Source organism: Neolamprologus brichardi, chromosome 13 (assembly GCF_056152115.1).
Source record: "Neolamprologus brichardi isolate AB-2024 chromosome 13, ASM5615211v1, whole genome shotgun sequence".
Taxonomy (NCBI): domain Eukaryota; kingdom Metazoa; phylum Chordata; class Actinopteri; order Cichliformes; family Cichlidae; genus Neolamprologus; species Neolamprologus brichardi.
In genome coordinates this window covers 6,167,373-6,184,968 of record NC_142116.1, presented here as the reverse complement: position 1 = coordinate 6,184,968, position 17,596 = coordinate 6,167,373, and the positions used below count along the sequence as shown (strand labels likewise).

The following is a 17,596-nucleotide window of genomic DNA, read 5'->3' as shown; positions in this document are numbered from 1 at the left end:
AGCTTCATCCAAGTTTCAGACTGCTTCATCTTCACCCCCACTCCCAACATCTAGATTCTGCCTTACTTTCTACGATTGCTGGGACTTCACTCTGCTTTTATGTTGCTTTACTGAATTCCCAAATAGTTTTATTTAAACTCTGAAAGAACTGGATTTATTAAAGCTAACGACTGCAAACCATATTTTAACTAATTTCCTGTTATGTTGGCATCCGAAACATTTTGCTTTGCATGCTTTACTTTCATGTATCCCAATTGGATTTGTTTTATTTCTTTATTTATTCTCTGCATGTGCCAATGTTGAGTTGATCATTACCTTCCTGTTGATCCGTAAGTACAAAGCAGGCACTTTGTGAGATGTGACCTTGGGTATTTTTTGTGTGGGAGAGTACAAAATCACGCAGTCACCATCCAGTTTTAGTGTTCCCATGTGTTTGGCCTTGTTTGTCCTCCTACTTTCTGCCTCTACCTTGTCCCTTTGGTTTTGTTTGCCTGGATGAACTGTTCACCCATGTATGAACCCTTTTTTGCCTGAAGTAAAGTTTGTCTTTTTAAATTTTAACTCTCCTGTCATGTCATGCATCTGAATTCCCCAGTTTCTCCCTAACAATTATTTCAAAATTATATTTTACACTTGTTGTTTGAAAAATATCTTTATTCCATAATTACATCTGTTAGAAAACGTGCCTCTGATCACAATGGGACTCGTGTTAAAAATGTGGAACTTGCAGCCTAAACTGCTATCAGTTCAGTAGTGCAGGAGACTACACATATGGCCAAGGATTTCAGCACAAACAACCCAGATCACTATACATAAAATATTAATGAATCTTTATTGATCATATATTTCAGCCAACATCTTTTTTTTGCCAACTTTCTAATTTGACTAGAAATCCAAAGGCCAGTGTAGTAAGTAGTTCACTCCCAGAATACTTCTATATATGACAAAAATATAGCAGCACATATATCCCCATAGGAATTTATTCCACTTAAGTGCTTTGAAATTATTCATAATTTATTTTGGTTTCACTCTTTAAAGAAAAAAAAGTGTTTTTCTTTTCTTTCTTTCTTTTTTAGCCCCAATCTTCAGTTATCTTACAAAAGTAGGACCCATACTGAGGTCATTTTCCTCCAAAACCCTCTGTGCTGACCTGTTTGCTCTCTCCTCAGCCTCTCCTCTACCAGGCTATCAGGCCAGTAAACCCTGAAAGCCCTCATAGATCAAATCACGGCGTCAGTGCTATACTTAAAAAACAGATCCTTCCAAACGGCGTCTCATTTTGGAGTTAAATAGGTCGGTGCTCAGCTGGAAGCTTCTACTGCCCTGGAAAAGTAGAGGGCCACACAAAAGAGCGATAGATAGATGGATAGATTGATATTACTTATTGTAAGCTTAGTTTTACAACTGCCTTATTTCTTTGCCATTTTGCAGGGAGTCTGAGCAAAATGTGAATTAGACTGAGAGCAGCAGACATGCCGCCCTGACAGAACATAATTACAGTAAAAGGTCAACAGAGACCCAATCTTCTCTAATGACAGGATAGGAAATGTTGTCTGGGCCGGGAGTGTTAGACACTGGCAGAAATAGATACAGCTGTTGGTCGTTACTGAGCTGTTTCAAGCAGAGCATGTCCACTTTAGAAATTGTATTAATGCGAGTTTATCATTAAGTGGCTGTTTATATTTGGTGTTACAGAACATGGTCATCATTTTTGCACTGTCAGCATTAGGGATGCAACAATACCAATCTTTTCAAACCGATACGATACCGATACTTGGATCTGAGTACTTGCCGATACAGAGTACAAAAACCGATACTTCTACCACACACACACACACACACACACACACACACACACACACAAATGCAATGAATTGGAAGACAGGTTTTATTTTATTCTCTGCTGATAAAAAATAAAATCTTAATAAAAATGACCACAAAAAAATTTCAAGTGAAAAATAAGCACTTCTGTTAAATTATTGCAGAGTCTCCACATTGTAATTTAACAAAATATCACTGAACTATTGGCACTGTCTCGAGCTTTCAGAATAATAAATAAACACTTCTGTTTGGAATAAAATAAATACAAATTAGGTTTGAGAATAAAATAAACTTTTAAATTATTGCAGAGTGTCCATATTGTTAACAAACAAAATAACGAAAGTATTTGGCATTGACGAACTCCTCATCTGCCCGTGGATCATCAGTCCACTGTGCCGTTAAACCAAGGACTGACATCGGGCACACACTGCTTGTCTTTACCTCTTCAGAAATTTTGGCACCATTATCTCCCTGATGTATGGGCGGTTGGGAATTTCATATCGCGGCTCGATTATGCTGAGAAGACGGTGCAATCCTATGTTTTCCACGACCGGCATTGGCTGGTCATCCAGAGCGATAAAATGAGTCAGAGCTTCTGTTATTTAAACTGCCCGTGGATTTTCTCTTGACATTTTTCTCCGCTTTTCCAAAACCTGAGTTAAAGTTGGCTGTTCCGGTCCACACTGCTGACATTTTGTTCAGCCTAGCTACAGCAGCCTCCAGTTTCTCTTTTTTATCTGGAGCTGCCAGTCTCACTCGCCTAACCCTGTGCCTGTTTAGCGCGGGATGTCCCCCTAGTGGCCAATCTAAAAAACTACAACAGAAATGACAAGCCACCCTCTGATTAATGAAATAAGTTAGTATCGGTTCATGGTATCGGTTAACTTTTACGAGTATGAGTACACACACATTTTACAGTATCGGCCCCGATACCCGATACCAGTATCTGTATCGGGGCCGATACTGATACCGATACTGGTATCGGTATCGGTGCATCCCTAGTCAGCATATTTCTGTGTGGGTCTCTTCAGGTGTGCCCTACTTCCATACTGCTTTACAGTATCTATTATTGTATACTAAATTGCATCCTGTAAATGAATAAACATGAAATTAAATTTAATACTTATGAAATTAAGTAAACCAGCCAAGTGTCTTCATAACTTGGATTGCAGATGAGTTTAAGTTTCTTTTTCAAATGCAAGCTCACGCAAATCAGCCAAAATAATAAACAGTTTCACATGGGGAAAAACACCTGAATCCCTTGTCCCCTCTACATGAGGTCACCAGGCAGCTCTATTATACTATGCATGGATATTTTAGAGGTATAGTTAGAGACCCTTGTCTCTTTAGAGGAAAGGTCAGTCTGAGTGATAAACTTGATCGTACGATGCATATCAATAGGAGTGTTCTTTCTAGAATGAAATTACCCTAATTCACAGGGCAGAAGGTTTGAGTGTGAAAGTAATTTGCTGTGACCTTTAGTCATCAGATCCCAATCTTCAGTCAAACACTTATGGGAGGTTGTGGACACGTTACAGAACATTCACCATCATCAAAACATTTGAGGGAATATCTTTGGGAAGAATGGTGTTTAAACCGTCCTGTAGATTCCCAGAGATTTGAGAAGTTAACACTGAAGTACAAGACCAACTTGGGCTTTTTTTTTGTAATGTTATTGTCTGTTGATATATCATTAATGAAAAATACAATTATTGTTATATTTATTTATTGAGAGGGGTTGTTTTGGGTTTTCAAAAGCTTCAATGTCTTTTATTGTTTCATTGTTTTACCTTGTCTCAAAAAAGAGATCCTACCACCCTAACACCATGAGACCCGCTTATACATGTTCTCCAAACTGCATGGCACAAAACATGCATCAAAGAACACGCATGCCTGCAGTATGACATCAATGTTTCATTTATCAAGGGTCTTGTTTTCTCTTGTTAAAGTACATCTCAGCCACCAGCCTTAAAACAACAGCAAAGTGATGCTGTGTGCTGGAGAAAGGTTGCAGTTATGCGAGGCAAATTGGTCATTGCCCACTTGAACTGTGACATAAGCTTTTTATATTTGCACTTGAGGAGCACTTGACTCACTGCAGTCTTCCCAATGAATTTCAGACAAATTGATTTTGCAAAGTGCCTCTTGGATGGTTTGGGAGACCGTGTAATGGCAAGCTGTGATCAACGGTATTCACGGAGCAGCAGGAAGGCAAAGGTGAGGTTGAGTCATCAGTAACAAAAGGATCACTTGTCACGCAAACCAGTGTGGTTTCAGTGGAAATGTGTATAAAAGGTTATACTCACCAGACACTTTGTTGGTAAACAGGGTGGACCTCCCTTTGCCTTCAGAACTGCCGTAATTTTTGTGGCATATATTCTGGACTGTGTATCCATGATGTGAATCTCCCGTTCCCTCACATCTCAAGGCGCTCTATAGGATTAAGATCTAGTGACGTGGAGGCCATCTGAGTAGATTAAACTCATTGTGACAAAACCAGTTTGAGATGATTTTAGCTTTCTGATATGGCACTGTATTATGCTGGAAGCGGGTATCAAAAGATGGGTACACTTCTGATGGCCTCTGATGGACAACATTACTCAGAACGTGCCATCTAAACAATGCTGATAGGAGTGGCACTCAGTGTGGTCTTCTGCTGCTGTAGTCCATCTGCTTCAAGGTTCGATGAGATGTGCATTCAGTTGTTGTTCTGCATGCATTGGTTGCTACAGTCTGGCCATTTATCTCTGACCTCTTTTCCTACAACAATAATATTTTCACCTAGAGAACTGGATATTTTCTCTTTGAATATTGTATGATTGTTGGTGCCAAAGAGGCTCATCTGAGTATTTCAGAAAGTATTTCCCACACGACCATCTCTAAGGTTTATAAAGAATGATCTCAGAAAGTCATTTAAAAATCACCATTCTTCTTCACTGATGTTTGGTTTGAGCTTCAGCAGGTCATCTTGACCATATCTTTATCCCGCAATGTATTGAGTTGCAGCCATGTGGTCATCAGATTACATGCTGACATTAAAGAGCAGCTGAACAGGTGAAATTTGTAATGTGGCCGGTGAGTTTGTAACAACATGTAACAACTAACGTGTGTTCTTTGGTTGTTTTCAGGTTGGTGTGAGCTCACCATTGAGCTGATGTGTCACGAGAGAATGACTATAGGATTTAAACAGAGCAAGGTTTCAGTTTGTTGCTGATACATTTGGTGAAACTTTGTTGGGCTTATTCTGTTTGTGTGTGAGGCTGAATCAATACAAAATAATTTCTCCCTCTATACCCTCATATGTCACTGTCTGAACTCACTCTACTACAATCTTATGATCCTTTCAGACTGAAGTCTCCCTCTGAAGTCCTGTCTATGTGCTTCTCCCTCTTCTCTCTATGGACAGAAGGTACATTTATCACAGTCTTTCCTACATAAATCTGACTGAAAGAGAGAAAAACAACCAGCACCCTCTTGTGAAGCTATCCTGAGGTTCACTGACTGGCTGCAGGGCCTCTGTTCTTGTCTTCCTCTCTGCTGTCACTGCTTAGAAAATAAACAAGTTCATAGCAGCTGGCTTCCTTTACATAACAAGCTTTATATTTCTTCTCCACCTTTGCTAGAGAACTGAATGTTATATTTGACGTAACAACCTTACAGTCACGTATAGTAATATTCATTATATTGCGTTTTTTTTAAATGTGTTCTCATTTGGTAATGAGACATGAGGTTATTGCTTTCAAAAGAGAGCAGAGGCAAGCCTGCTTTAAATAACTTTTAAAAAGGTGTTTTCAGTACAAAACTAACCAAAATGCCCTGCAGAGAGAATTCAAAAGTCCTGCCAAAGCGAAAGGCACTGAGATATAACTGCAGACCGAACAAGAAACATCAAAAAATATTGCAATCTTTCAATTTTGTGTGTTGTGAATCTCACACACAAGAACAGTTGAAATGTTTAGCAGTCAGTCTGAGAAAACACAAGGGACGAGAGCAATGGGGGAAGTCACAGCATTGATCTATATCTCCAACATCAGAAATATTTCCACAGAAAAAAAGGACCAGCTCATCCTCTGTTCTTGCCAGCATGAGTTGGGCATTAACTGACAACTGCTATGTCTGGAAATGTATGACCTCCAAGGGCTCAGCCCACACCAAACTTCAGCGTTGTGGTGGGAATTTAATGAGCTTTTATTGATTCTAGACTTGTCGCATGGACCGACAGTTGGGGGAATAAGGGCCTCTTTCATTTTAATTTCAATCATTTTTGTGTGGAATAAGTTGTTAACTTTTATTTAAATTTATTCAGCTCTGGAAGTTTAATCTGAAATTTCCTTCTCCATTGCATTTTCATGATAATTAAATATAAAATACATTATTCACATTAGTTTGAGGTCTATCAATATGAGATCACTGAACATTTAAAGGCCTGGAAGAGTATCCAGAAGTATAATTGCAGCCTTTCTTTTGTGATGCACCACTAGCTGTTGAAAAGCAAGTAGTGGTGTAAAGCCCTGTGCTTGTGGTAAACATTTTTATTGGTCAATAATTCATTGTTTCCTCCATAAAATTAAGAATACACTCATTGCACTCACCATTTTCAAGAAGACACCTCAGCATGTTTCATTTTTGTCTGGCCCGCACTGGGAACGTCTCATCAACTGTTGTTACGCTAATAGATTAAGCTGTAATGGCTCAGTTGACATCCAAAGGCCTTATCTTCTGTATAAAACTCTTCAAATGTTCAAATATTGTGTGATCTAGCTTCTTTTATTTAAATATTATAGTCCCAAAACATCCTAAGATTAAAAGCTGCAGTGTTGCTAGATGTTTTTAGATTAGAACACTTACATTAGGACCCTTTGTTCCTCAATCTTTCTTCCTCTGTTGTCTCTCTCCTTTTGTTTCCTGTTTTTGCTCCCCTTGCTGTTTCCGTTTGCATCTCTCTGGCTCCACTCCAACCAGTATGCACCCCTGTGGCTCATTGACTTGAGCAGTATATGTACCCTGACTCTCTGCTTACACTCCTGCTTCAGTGATAGTTAAACTGAGCCAAAGATCAAACCTACATTACCTTTAAAAGCTCCTCTTAAATAATCGTTAACTTGTCTTCGAGTGCTGTGCATCTGGGTGGCGAGACTGACATTGTTAATTAAAGACCAGGTTTTCTGGATGATCTCCTGTATTCTTGATGAAATGATCAACATTATTTATCAGCCACAGTGATATGTGTGTGCATGTGTGATTGATATGTATGACGAGTGTTGCCAGCACTGGAGGGCAGATATCTGTGGAAATAAACTATTACATATTGGTTTTCGAGAGCTGTCATGTTGATCATCCTTTATTTAAGGCTCATTTCCCCACAAGTCAGTGAACAGCCAGAAAACATTGATGCTGATTGGATGTGATGGTGGATAAATACACTGAGAGTAAAGATGTGGGGAGAGAGAACCCCACAGCAGGAGGACTTTCGTGTCAAACCTATACCACCTTAGAGGAGATCACATCTTTTAGAGATGACCTGGTGCCTGTGGAGCTGAATGACACTAAAACTGGAAGAAAAAGAAACAAGTGCACTATTAGAGGGATGCAAGTCAAAACATGAAAACAAACAGAGGACTGTCCCACTTTTTATTTTTTACAAAATCAATAGGCTATATGAAATAAAATGAAAACAAACCAGACGGTGTTCCATGTAAAGTTGCTGCAAAAACATTAAGGAAGAAATGACTCAAATATAGCTGTGACTGAAAGCATGCTTGCTATCTCATTACTAGTGTGAGGAGTCAGCAGTCGAAATATAGAGAACCGTAGAAATTCAAATTGGCTCCTGAGAGGTTTGAAAAAAAAGATCAAATTTGGAAGCTGGATTTGCATTTGCAAGACATTTAACACATTTTAACTGGACCCTGAACAGATGAGCTGTTCTTTAAAACTGAACTGGTTAGTCTTCATGTTTTTGAACTGGAGTTTACTTCTCTATGTGGTTGAACTTGAGGGTTTTTATCAGCTCCCTTGACATCCAGTAGCTCAAACTATTATAAGAGATGACAAGTGACTGTTCCAAAGTATAAACCTGTTTCATCTTTTACACCTCTCTCTCTTCCTCTGTGTCCCCGAAACCTGTGCTGCTCCCCTCCTGCACAAAAATGACGAAATTATTAATTAACTGATCCAAAGGAGGAGCCATATCATACTATAGAGTCCCACTAAACCTGCGCTTAAAGAGCTGAGCTTACATCAGCTTAAACAGCCCGTGAAAGACATTTACTGTATGCGGTGCTGTTTTGTCGCTGGATGATATTAAATGAGACACACAAAACACTGAAGCCGCTCTTAAAAATTGCGAGCTAGTTTAATTTATGCCTTCAATAAATGTTCTGCCACATCCTTTTTTTATAAATAGTTGTTCAAATGATAGTCTCTTTGGCTGGTTCCTTCACCTAATTCCCCCGAGGGCGAGGTAAAAGCAGAAAAGAAATTCTTCCTGACTCTTCGAAATTGCTTTCTAAAGTAAGTCATCTTCTGCTGTCACTTTGTGACTGCTGCAGTCACTCTGAATATGCACGTTAATGCGAAACAATGAGCAAACTCCTGAAAAGGAAAATGTGAACATTTCAAAAAGGCTGCAATTATGAAACACATAGTTATTAACTTTTCAACTGAAACAATAGATCATTCTAAAAGACTGAACAATAATTTGTCAGAACTGTAATGCTGTGATACTTTCCTCTTTAAGAGGAAAATGCAACCTGAAACTTAAAAAGAAGCATGATGTCTCATCCATTCTCATCTCACAGTATGGGGTATAAACCATGAGTTAGATAAATAATTTAAAACTAAAAGATTTTGCCATTTCATGTTTAATTCAATGAATAACAAAACATAGGTTTAGCATGAGTGAACACATAATATAAAAGCTTATGTTCAAACTTCGTTGTTCACTCTGGTTGTAGCTTTTGTAAAGAGAAAAAAAAAGTCTGGTTCCTATAGTTTGTATTTCTCCTCCAAAAGTTTACCTTTGACCTTGTATATTTAATTCAGTATTTCATAAATGATGAAAGGCATCTCATTTTCTGACAAGACACAGAAACTCTCTGTGAGACTGCAAAGTTGGCCTCAATAGGTATAACATATTTTATGCACTCCAGTGGCCAAAACCCATAATACAAAAGGTCATGGCTTTCTGGGCTTAATTACAAAGCTGTAGCAAATCTTAAACAATATAAATGTCAACTTGAATTATCAGAATTTACACAATATTGGTCAACTTTTTTTTTAATGCAGGTTCACAAATATGACATGGCAGCAGTGTACAGGTGGAAATCACTAACCTGGTAAGGAAAAATTAGCTTTTATGCTGATGTGGCAGCGATTTTTAAAGCATTTAAATCACAGGTGTCGAACTCCAGGCCTCGAGGGCCGGTGTCCTGCAGGTTTTAGATGTGTCCTTGATCCAACACAGCTGATTTAAATCACTAAATTACCTCCTCAACACGTCTTGAAGTTCTCCAGAGGCCTGGTAATGAACTAATCATTTGTTTCGGGTGTGTTGACCCAGGTTGAGATCTAAAACCTGCAGGACACCGGCCCTCGAGGCCTGGAGTTTGACACCCCTGATTTAAATAATACAGTTTCACTGATGTCTTTAACTTTATAAACTTAAACCATGATCCTAATAATTTGCAAGTAAAGGTGACAGCACGCAAGACAAGGCTTGTTCTCCTGGAAGTATTTTTGTTTTATTTTGCTTTCATTTCTGTTACAAAAATGAATAAATAAAATGATAAAATCTCTCTAAATTTTCCAGGATTTGTATTCCCACACTGGTGACCATTTGCGTAGCTGCCTGGATATGCAGAGAGAGGGATATGAGGGATTGACCCTCCAAAAAGCCATCAGTGCAATGCCCTGCACAGGTCAAATAATGACTTGTTGCAAAGTTGACTCGAACAGAAAAGAGAGCAAGAGCAAAGCTCACCATTAACAAGGGGAAGTGTGAAAAACATCAAAGATTAAGAGGAAAAAAACAGGAGAAGCTCAGAGAGTAGCTGCACTGGATAGTTTCCATTCGTATTTGATAATCAGTTTCCTTCACTACAAACTTCTTTGCATGTTATGACTTCTTTCTCTTCAGCTGCAGGGGCAAAGCTACAGAGCTAACAAGTAGCCGAATCAGGAAAAATAGCAGTTGACATTTCTGGTTATTCAACCTATTTTTGCCTGGTGACCGTAGACAACTGTTATACACAGACATGGGTCTACAAAGCTCTGCCTGGCACCTATGAACTATCATCACACTAACATGCAGGGTGCTTTAGTGATTGTCTGTTTCTTGCTACTGTTCTTACATCACATAGCAAGAGTGAAATTTACACTCCTAATGTCAAGCACTGACCTGCGTTCTGGTGTGACTGCTGTCCATCAAGTGGGTAAATCACATTTACATTGTCTTTAGTCTTTATTTTAATGCCAAAAAATGAGTTACCATAATTTAAAAGTTGACTCGAGAGGCAAGTTCAAGCCTTCTATACTTTTTCATTTCTCTGCACCTACTTTTTGCACTGTGTATTTCAAAAAACTACAAATACAGTCAAACCTAAAGACCTCTTTGCAATCAAATTTGCTCTGTAGTCCTCCATAATCCATTTTTTGGGAATACATTGTGACATTAAGGAAAATAATCTACCCATATGTCTGCATATTGCAAACATTTGCTGCTATTTATATGGCAAGCTGTGAACTGGTTGTCTGCAGCTTTGTTGTCTCATTATGCACATCAGGTGTGCTGCTCGGGGCTCAACACCACCAGTGGTTCTCTATAAATATGGAATCCCACCATGCTCTGAAACACAAAGACCAAATGAGGAACAATCACATAATGCACACAGTGCATGGCAGCAGCAAGCTGCTCTCCACAGGTAGCTCCATTTTATTATCAGTACTGTTGAGAATTTTAAAAAAGACCTCTTTGAATTCAGAAGCTTCAGAAACCCATGTCTGACAAACAGTGTTCATTTTTCACAAATGTTTTGACTTCAGAACAGGATATTATTTCCTTCACATTCACAATGTCAGACCATAAAAAACTCACCTCTCTGGACTCTACATTATGCAGCAGCAAACTCTTACTTCTCATTCTGATAGTGCACTGCATTAATGTGAAACATTAAACTTTCCTGTTTGTGCCTCATTTATCTACATGCTTCTAAACTTTTCATCCCCAAATGCTCAAGGTTGTCAAATCAGGTGTTCTGATTAGACATTAAGCTTGTGAGATATGTAAGACTGGTAATGTTGATATGATTTTAATTTAGCAGCTCATTAAGATTTTGCCTTTTATAATGAAAATGTTCAGTCTTTTTCATAGTTGCAAGACACTGAGGTTTTGGAGTCATAAGTGCTGATAATGCAATTCTTGCATAAATTGGACTTGGAAAAAATGTTCACTGCTAGTCCTATCTAATTTCATAGAAACAACTATTTATAAATAGCATGTTACCACCTGAAACCAGAATTGTGACTCTAAAGGTTGTTAGTCCATATTGTCACAGTTAGGAAAATATTTCCTGTCGCTGCCCTTATCCATGACATTTTTATTAAAACGTGTCAGCAGCCGTGCGCAGTCTCATTATATGCACATTTTTTCTCAAAAGGTGAACATATCAGGCTGAAGTAAAACTTCACATCTACCGTGCTCCATATTTCCAGTGACTGCAGCAGTTCATTAAGATTCTGACTTGATAGAAGTAGTTGATGGTGATGGCGGTTGTGTAGTACAGAAATGAAGACCATATGATAATTTAATCTTTAAATAAAGTGCTTTCATAAAGGGGTTTGGCTGAAAGGCTGACACAAATATGTAATACCTGTGTTCTAACCAGTTTGTTTTAGCTTTTTCAAAGATAATCATTGCAGTGAGTTTGTAGGGGCTTAACATCAAAATGGTGAAATTACTGTGTTTAATTGAGTTGTAGATACCAGTTTAGCTTTGAATACAGTTACAAATTCTCATTATCATACTCAAACTTTGCAAACAGAGGGAAAATTCTAGGAAACTAAAGCGAGAACTTATAGGTAATGGCATAAAAATCAGGAATAGCTAACCCACCAATCCAAACTACCACTGGTGGCTTGTCATAAATTAATTAGGATACACTTTTTACTCTGCAAAGATGAAAAAGCAGAATCCCTCTTCTTCCCGCTAACAGGTCAAATGTGCCGCTCTGCAGGCCTACTTGTTGTTCCTAGAGTATTTAAAAGTAGAATGGGAGGGAGAGCCTTCAGTTTTCAGGCCCCTCTTCTGTGGAACCAGCTTCCAGTTTGGATTCGGGAGACAGACACTATCTCTACTTTTAAGATTAGGCTTAAAACTTTCCTTTTTGCTAAAGCATATAGTTAGGGCTGGACCAGGTGACCCTGAATCCTCCCTTAGTTATGCTGCAATAGATGTAGGCTCCCGGGGGATTCCCATGATGCATTGAGTTTTTCCTTTCCAGTCACCTTTCTCACTCACTATGTATTAACAGACCTCTCTGTATTGAATCGTATCTGTTATTAATCTCTGTCTCTCTTCCACAGCATGTCTTTTATCCTGTCTTCCTTCTCTCACCCCAACCGGTCGCAGCAGATGGCCGCCCCTCCCTGAGCCTGGTTCTGCCGGAGGTTTCTTCCTGTTAAAAGGGAGTTTTTCCTTCCCACTGTCGCCAAAGTGCTTGCTCATAGGGGGTCATATGATTGTTGGGCTTTTCTCTGTATCTATGAAGCGCCTTGAGGCGACTTTTGTTGTGATTTGGCGCTATATAAATAAAATTGAATTGAATTGAATTGAATTGTTTGTGTACAAAATAAAAGAAATGCGAGAAAAAGAAATATGATTGTGTTTAAAAAAACAAACACACAAACTAAAATAAAGTAAAAAAAACAAAGTAATAGTGTTTCATGTAAAAATTCATGTGAAATTAAGATTATTGTGGTCAGTATATTGTTATTGCAATAACACTTTTATTAAAGCGTATTCTGTGTTAGTGTCAAGTGCTAAAATGGGCGGTATCTGCCCTCTGCCGGACAAACAGGGAGACATATGCCAGTAAAAAATATATTAAGCCTTCAAAATGGGAAGCCTGGAGAAATTTCAAAATAGCAAGAGAATAAGCAAAGACTAGGAAAGGAAATTTAAATGGTATTTTTTAAACATTTGTATAGGCTTACACGTCCGAAAACGCACGCAGTTAACTGAAAAAAAAAAAAATAAATAAATAAAATATATATACATATATATGCGACATTCAATATATATATAATATATATATATAATTTTTTTTAAATATATTGAATGTCGCAATGTTGGCAAATGTTGGCAAAGAGAGGAAGTGACGTAAGATTTGCGCATGCGGTTACCGATTGGGTTTCCGGTACGGATCGGGTAGCGACAGCAAGCTCTGACAAAATACGAGGTTTTTTACTGTTTAACGCGGACTAAAGTAAGCGCTCAACATGTCCGAGGGGACCCGCTTGGAGAATGCAAACCCTGTGATTTTTCAGCGGTCGGGGGACAGAGTACAGACGGCCTCCGAAGAGGATGAAGACGTCCACGACCCCATCGACGACAGAGAAATATTCGATATCCTGTTTTCATGTTTTACTGTGGTTTAGAGTGCATTTACGCTTTAGAGATATGCCCTTCATCATTTTTTTACTGATGTTCATGTATTCTGTTATTTGCCTGACTTAAAAGCTAATGCCAGTGCCATTCAGCTAGATGATGAAATCGAGGGAGTTAACAGCAGTTTAAGAAGTAGCACGATTGTATCTGGGTTTACCGACAAGTAATAGTAGTCAAATTCTTAGTATTGAAAACGTAACTAAACATTTTGAAGTGCAACTGTGTTTTAATATGTTAGTTAACCATCGTAGATAAAATTTATAAACACCGTTAATGATTTAGGTTACTCAATTCGCATTCTCAGGAATGTAAAATTGTCTCATTTTTGTAAATATATTTTATTATGTAATTTGAACAATTTGACAGTTTTTAATCGAGTTATTGTTAAGCTGATGTTAGTATTAGTTGAATGATTTCTTGGACTTATGTACAGTGGCTATGCAAACAGCTTAAAGTTTGTCTTTTTGTCCTTTCTTTTCCCTCCTCCATAATCGGCCATAACCAGTTGGGAACTGGTTATGGCCGATTTCTGTACTTTGATAAGCCTGATTCTGCTGGAGGTCTCCCCCTGTTACAAGGGAGCTCTTCTGTTCCACTTTTACCAAACACTTGCTTCACAGGAGATATTGTTCTTGGCGTTTCTCTCTAATATTATTGGATCTTTACTTTAATATCATTAGTACACTGATTACAGTAGTGCAGAAACAAAAAAATTTATTATTTGTATTATACCGTCTTGAATTCTTTAACTAAAGTTACATCTGATCAGATCTATCAATGACCCAGAGCATCCACTGTCACTGGAAGAGCTCAATGTTGTGGAGCAATTTCGAGTTAAGGTATGTTTTTTTTTTTCTTCCTATTTTATATATTTTTCCTATGTTTGTAGTAGTGTGAATAAGGAAATAAAAAAATGCTCTGTAACACACTTGCAGATTACTTTACTAAAGACATGGTTGAAGACAGTTGAATCCAACAACAAACATTTCATTCAAAAGTATTAACAGTGAATTTCATTGATAAAAATGAATGCAGTGTGCTGTTAGGAAGATAAATTGATGAATGAAGTTTATTATTTGCGTATGCTTCCTCAGGTTAATGATGCAGAGAGTACTGTGGGTATTGAGTTCACACCCACCATCCCTCACTGCAGCATGGCAACACTCATTGGTCTGTCCATCAAAGTCAAGCTTCTGCGCTCCCTGCCAGACAGGTTCAAAGTATGTTTATGCATGTTTTTTCACATGACATGCACATTTAACCTTAAACATATTTTACATGGTCAACTTTTTCTGTGCTTTAATGTTTTGTTATTTTCAGTTGTGGCCTAAATTGCAGTATATTTTTTTCTATTTCCTCTCAGATTGATGTTTCTATCACTCCTGGGACTCATGCTTCAGAGGAAGCAGGTAAAACTCCATAGAGAGAAAGGAGGCGAGATGGAATTTTAGACCATTTTTACCAGTATAATTGAATGCATTTTTTAATCATACTGCTTATGTCATTGTGTGTACAGTGAACAAACAGCTGGCAGACAAAGAGAGAGTGGCAGCAGCTCTGGAGAATGCATCTCTACTGGAGGTGGTCAACCAGTGTCTGTCAACCAGGAGCATCTGAACAGCCAGCCAGCTTTACCCTTGTCAGCTTTTAGACTCAGATTTTACCAGGAGAACATGTTTGGTTTCTTTGAAAACTTGCTGTGTATCTACCAACTATCCGCACATCCCTACTCCTGGTATGAGTAGCGGGAATGATCAGGATCATACATGTTCCGTACATTGGCAACATTTACTGAATAAGAGTGCAGAGAAAGCCAGTTCTTAAATTGCCAAAGAATAATATAATCTGAGTGTAAGCTCGTAACACAAAGTCGTATGGACAAATAAATTATTCTTCCACCTGGAAATTTTAACAGTGTGGAAATGCAGAGAAACTCTACCTGTTACATTTGTCATATACACTCACCTGTTCAACTGCTCATTCATTTAATTATTAATGAGCCACTCTTATGTGAAGAACCAACATATATACATGAGAAAGGTCATCCGCTGAAGTTTCAGTGCTAGACTGGCTGGCCTGAGATTGTTATAAAATGCTTATCTAGTGGGGTTTCCCCACTCTCCATCCACTTGTGGGGTTTACAGAGAATGGTCTAAATAAAAAAGAGAAAATATCCAGTGAGAGGCAGGTTTCTGCTAGATTTGTATTGTTGGATTGTCATTTATGCCTAGAAATATATATTTATATATGCTTAGAAGTATATAAGCATTTGTAGATTGAAAGAATGTCTCATCCTAGGAGGTCTGTAACAACACTGTGTAGCATGAAGAGGGGAGTGCGTTCACTCCTCTTCAGAGGGTTCTGGCATAGATCACACACCTCCTAGGAGAGGTCGTATCTTCTCTTGCTAATATATGGTATAGCAAACACACGTATATCTGTTTAAGTATAAGAGCCTTTTGTTCAGATGGACCCACTAGACGCCTGGCACCAGCTTTGGGGAGTCTTCACAGGGTCACATCTTGACCCCACAAACAGACAGACAAGGTATTCTTTATCCACATGTATACCTATATGAAACGTCATATGTTAATGAACCTATGCGTATTCATATAACCACAATAAAAGGAGTGCTATGGGGAACCTGGCTGAGAGTCTGACGGAGGTCAAGTGGGTGGAACGACACTTGGCTCCAGGCAGGTCTCCCTCATGCATGAGTAACACAAAGAACTTTGCCTACTTGTGTCTTGCTTTTACTGTGTAGTAAATTGTCTTGAACGTTCCAGCGAATAGGTTTATGCTACAAACCTATCAGTTTCTGGGTGAAAATACCTTGTTGAAGAAAATGGCCAGAATTTCTGCTGACATTTAGATGGTAGGGTCAGGATTTGGAATAAATAACAAGAAACCATGGATACATCCTGGCTTGTATCAACAGTTCAGGCTGGTAGTGGTGGTGTAATGTTTTGCGGGATGTCTTCATGGCACACTTTGAGCCCCTTGTAACAACTGAGCATCATTTAAACACCACAACCTACCTGAGTGTTGTTGCTGACCATGTCCATCTCTTTATGGCCACAGCTTACCCATCTTCTCATGGCTGCTTCCAGCATCATTCCACAAAACTGAAGTCTACTCACTGGTTTCTTGAACATGCCAATAACCTCACTGTACTCCAATGGCCTCCACAGTCACCAGATCTCAATCCAATAGAGCAGCGGTTCCCTTCATGGGCCACGGACCGGTACCGGGCCGCGAGAGTTGAGGCTCAGGTTCCAACGTGATAACAGTGAGGTGTACCTAACAAAGGAATTTGTGACTCATAATTTCTCTGCAATAACTTTTGTATATAATCTTAATGTTTTTGAAATGTTATCAAAATGTACAGCTTATTAAATGAAAATGATGCTTTTGTCTTTTTTTCCCTGTACGTGTACTGTGATGTAGAACTTCTACTACAGAGCTGGTAATTTATGGTTAAACACGGACACTGTTTATTTAGTAAAACTTGTGTTTACATTAGTCCACCAGGAGGCAGCCTTGTCTTATTCGTGTAAGGCGGGCCACGTGAAGCTTATGTCCGTCAGATGTGAGGAGGCAATCTGGCAGAACAAACTGCACCTCTGATATGTCCAGCATGCTTGTCCACCCACTCACCAATCAGCTCGGGTTTCCTTTAAGTCCTTTGAGCAAGAAGGGCTTCTGCATTGTCACAAGCATTTCTGAACTCATGTTGTGTAAAAGACGTGTAACTTTAGCACAAATATGAAAAGAATATGTGAGTAAGACATAGTTCAAAATGTTAAAATCAAGCAAAAGAATGATAAAACACGGATTTGGTTTTGTTTTTTAATTTTAAAAGTAAGTATCGCGATACAGCTGTTTGTCTCGCTGGGGGAAAAGGGTTATGTAATCAAACTGTTGACGGTCTCTCTGAGCTTGGAATTTGGTGTTTCTTTCCAAATTCAGTGACGTCAGAAACCCTTATATATAGTGTTTGTGTGTCTTTTGAGAAAATGATTGTTTTTCAGGTTTCACTAATCCGCTTTTCTCTCTCTCTCTTGTTCCACATCTGGAAACATTGCATCACTATTAAAACTCCGGATAAGA

General features: G+C 38.6%; 1 protein-coding gene across 1 annotated transcript; it reads left to right on the top strand.

Moving 5' to 3' along the window:
* Positions 1-13,218: 13,218 nt before the first annotated feature.
* Positions 13,219-16,216, top strand: ciao2b (cytosolic iron-sulfur assembly component 2B). The gene is made up of 5 exons (XM_087850034.1): positions 13,219-13,446; positions 14,248-14,325; positions 14,581-14,706; positions 14,850-14,895; positions 15,003-16,216. Exons 1-5 carry the CDS (start codon positions 13,318-13,320, stop codon positions 15,101-15,103), a joined length of 480 nt encoding a protein of 159 aa, XP_087706160.1. The 5' UTR covers positions 13,219-13,317; the 3' UTR covers positions 15,104-16,216.
* Positions 16,217-17,596: the final 1,380 nt, after the last annotated feature.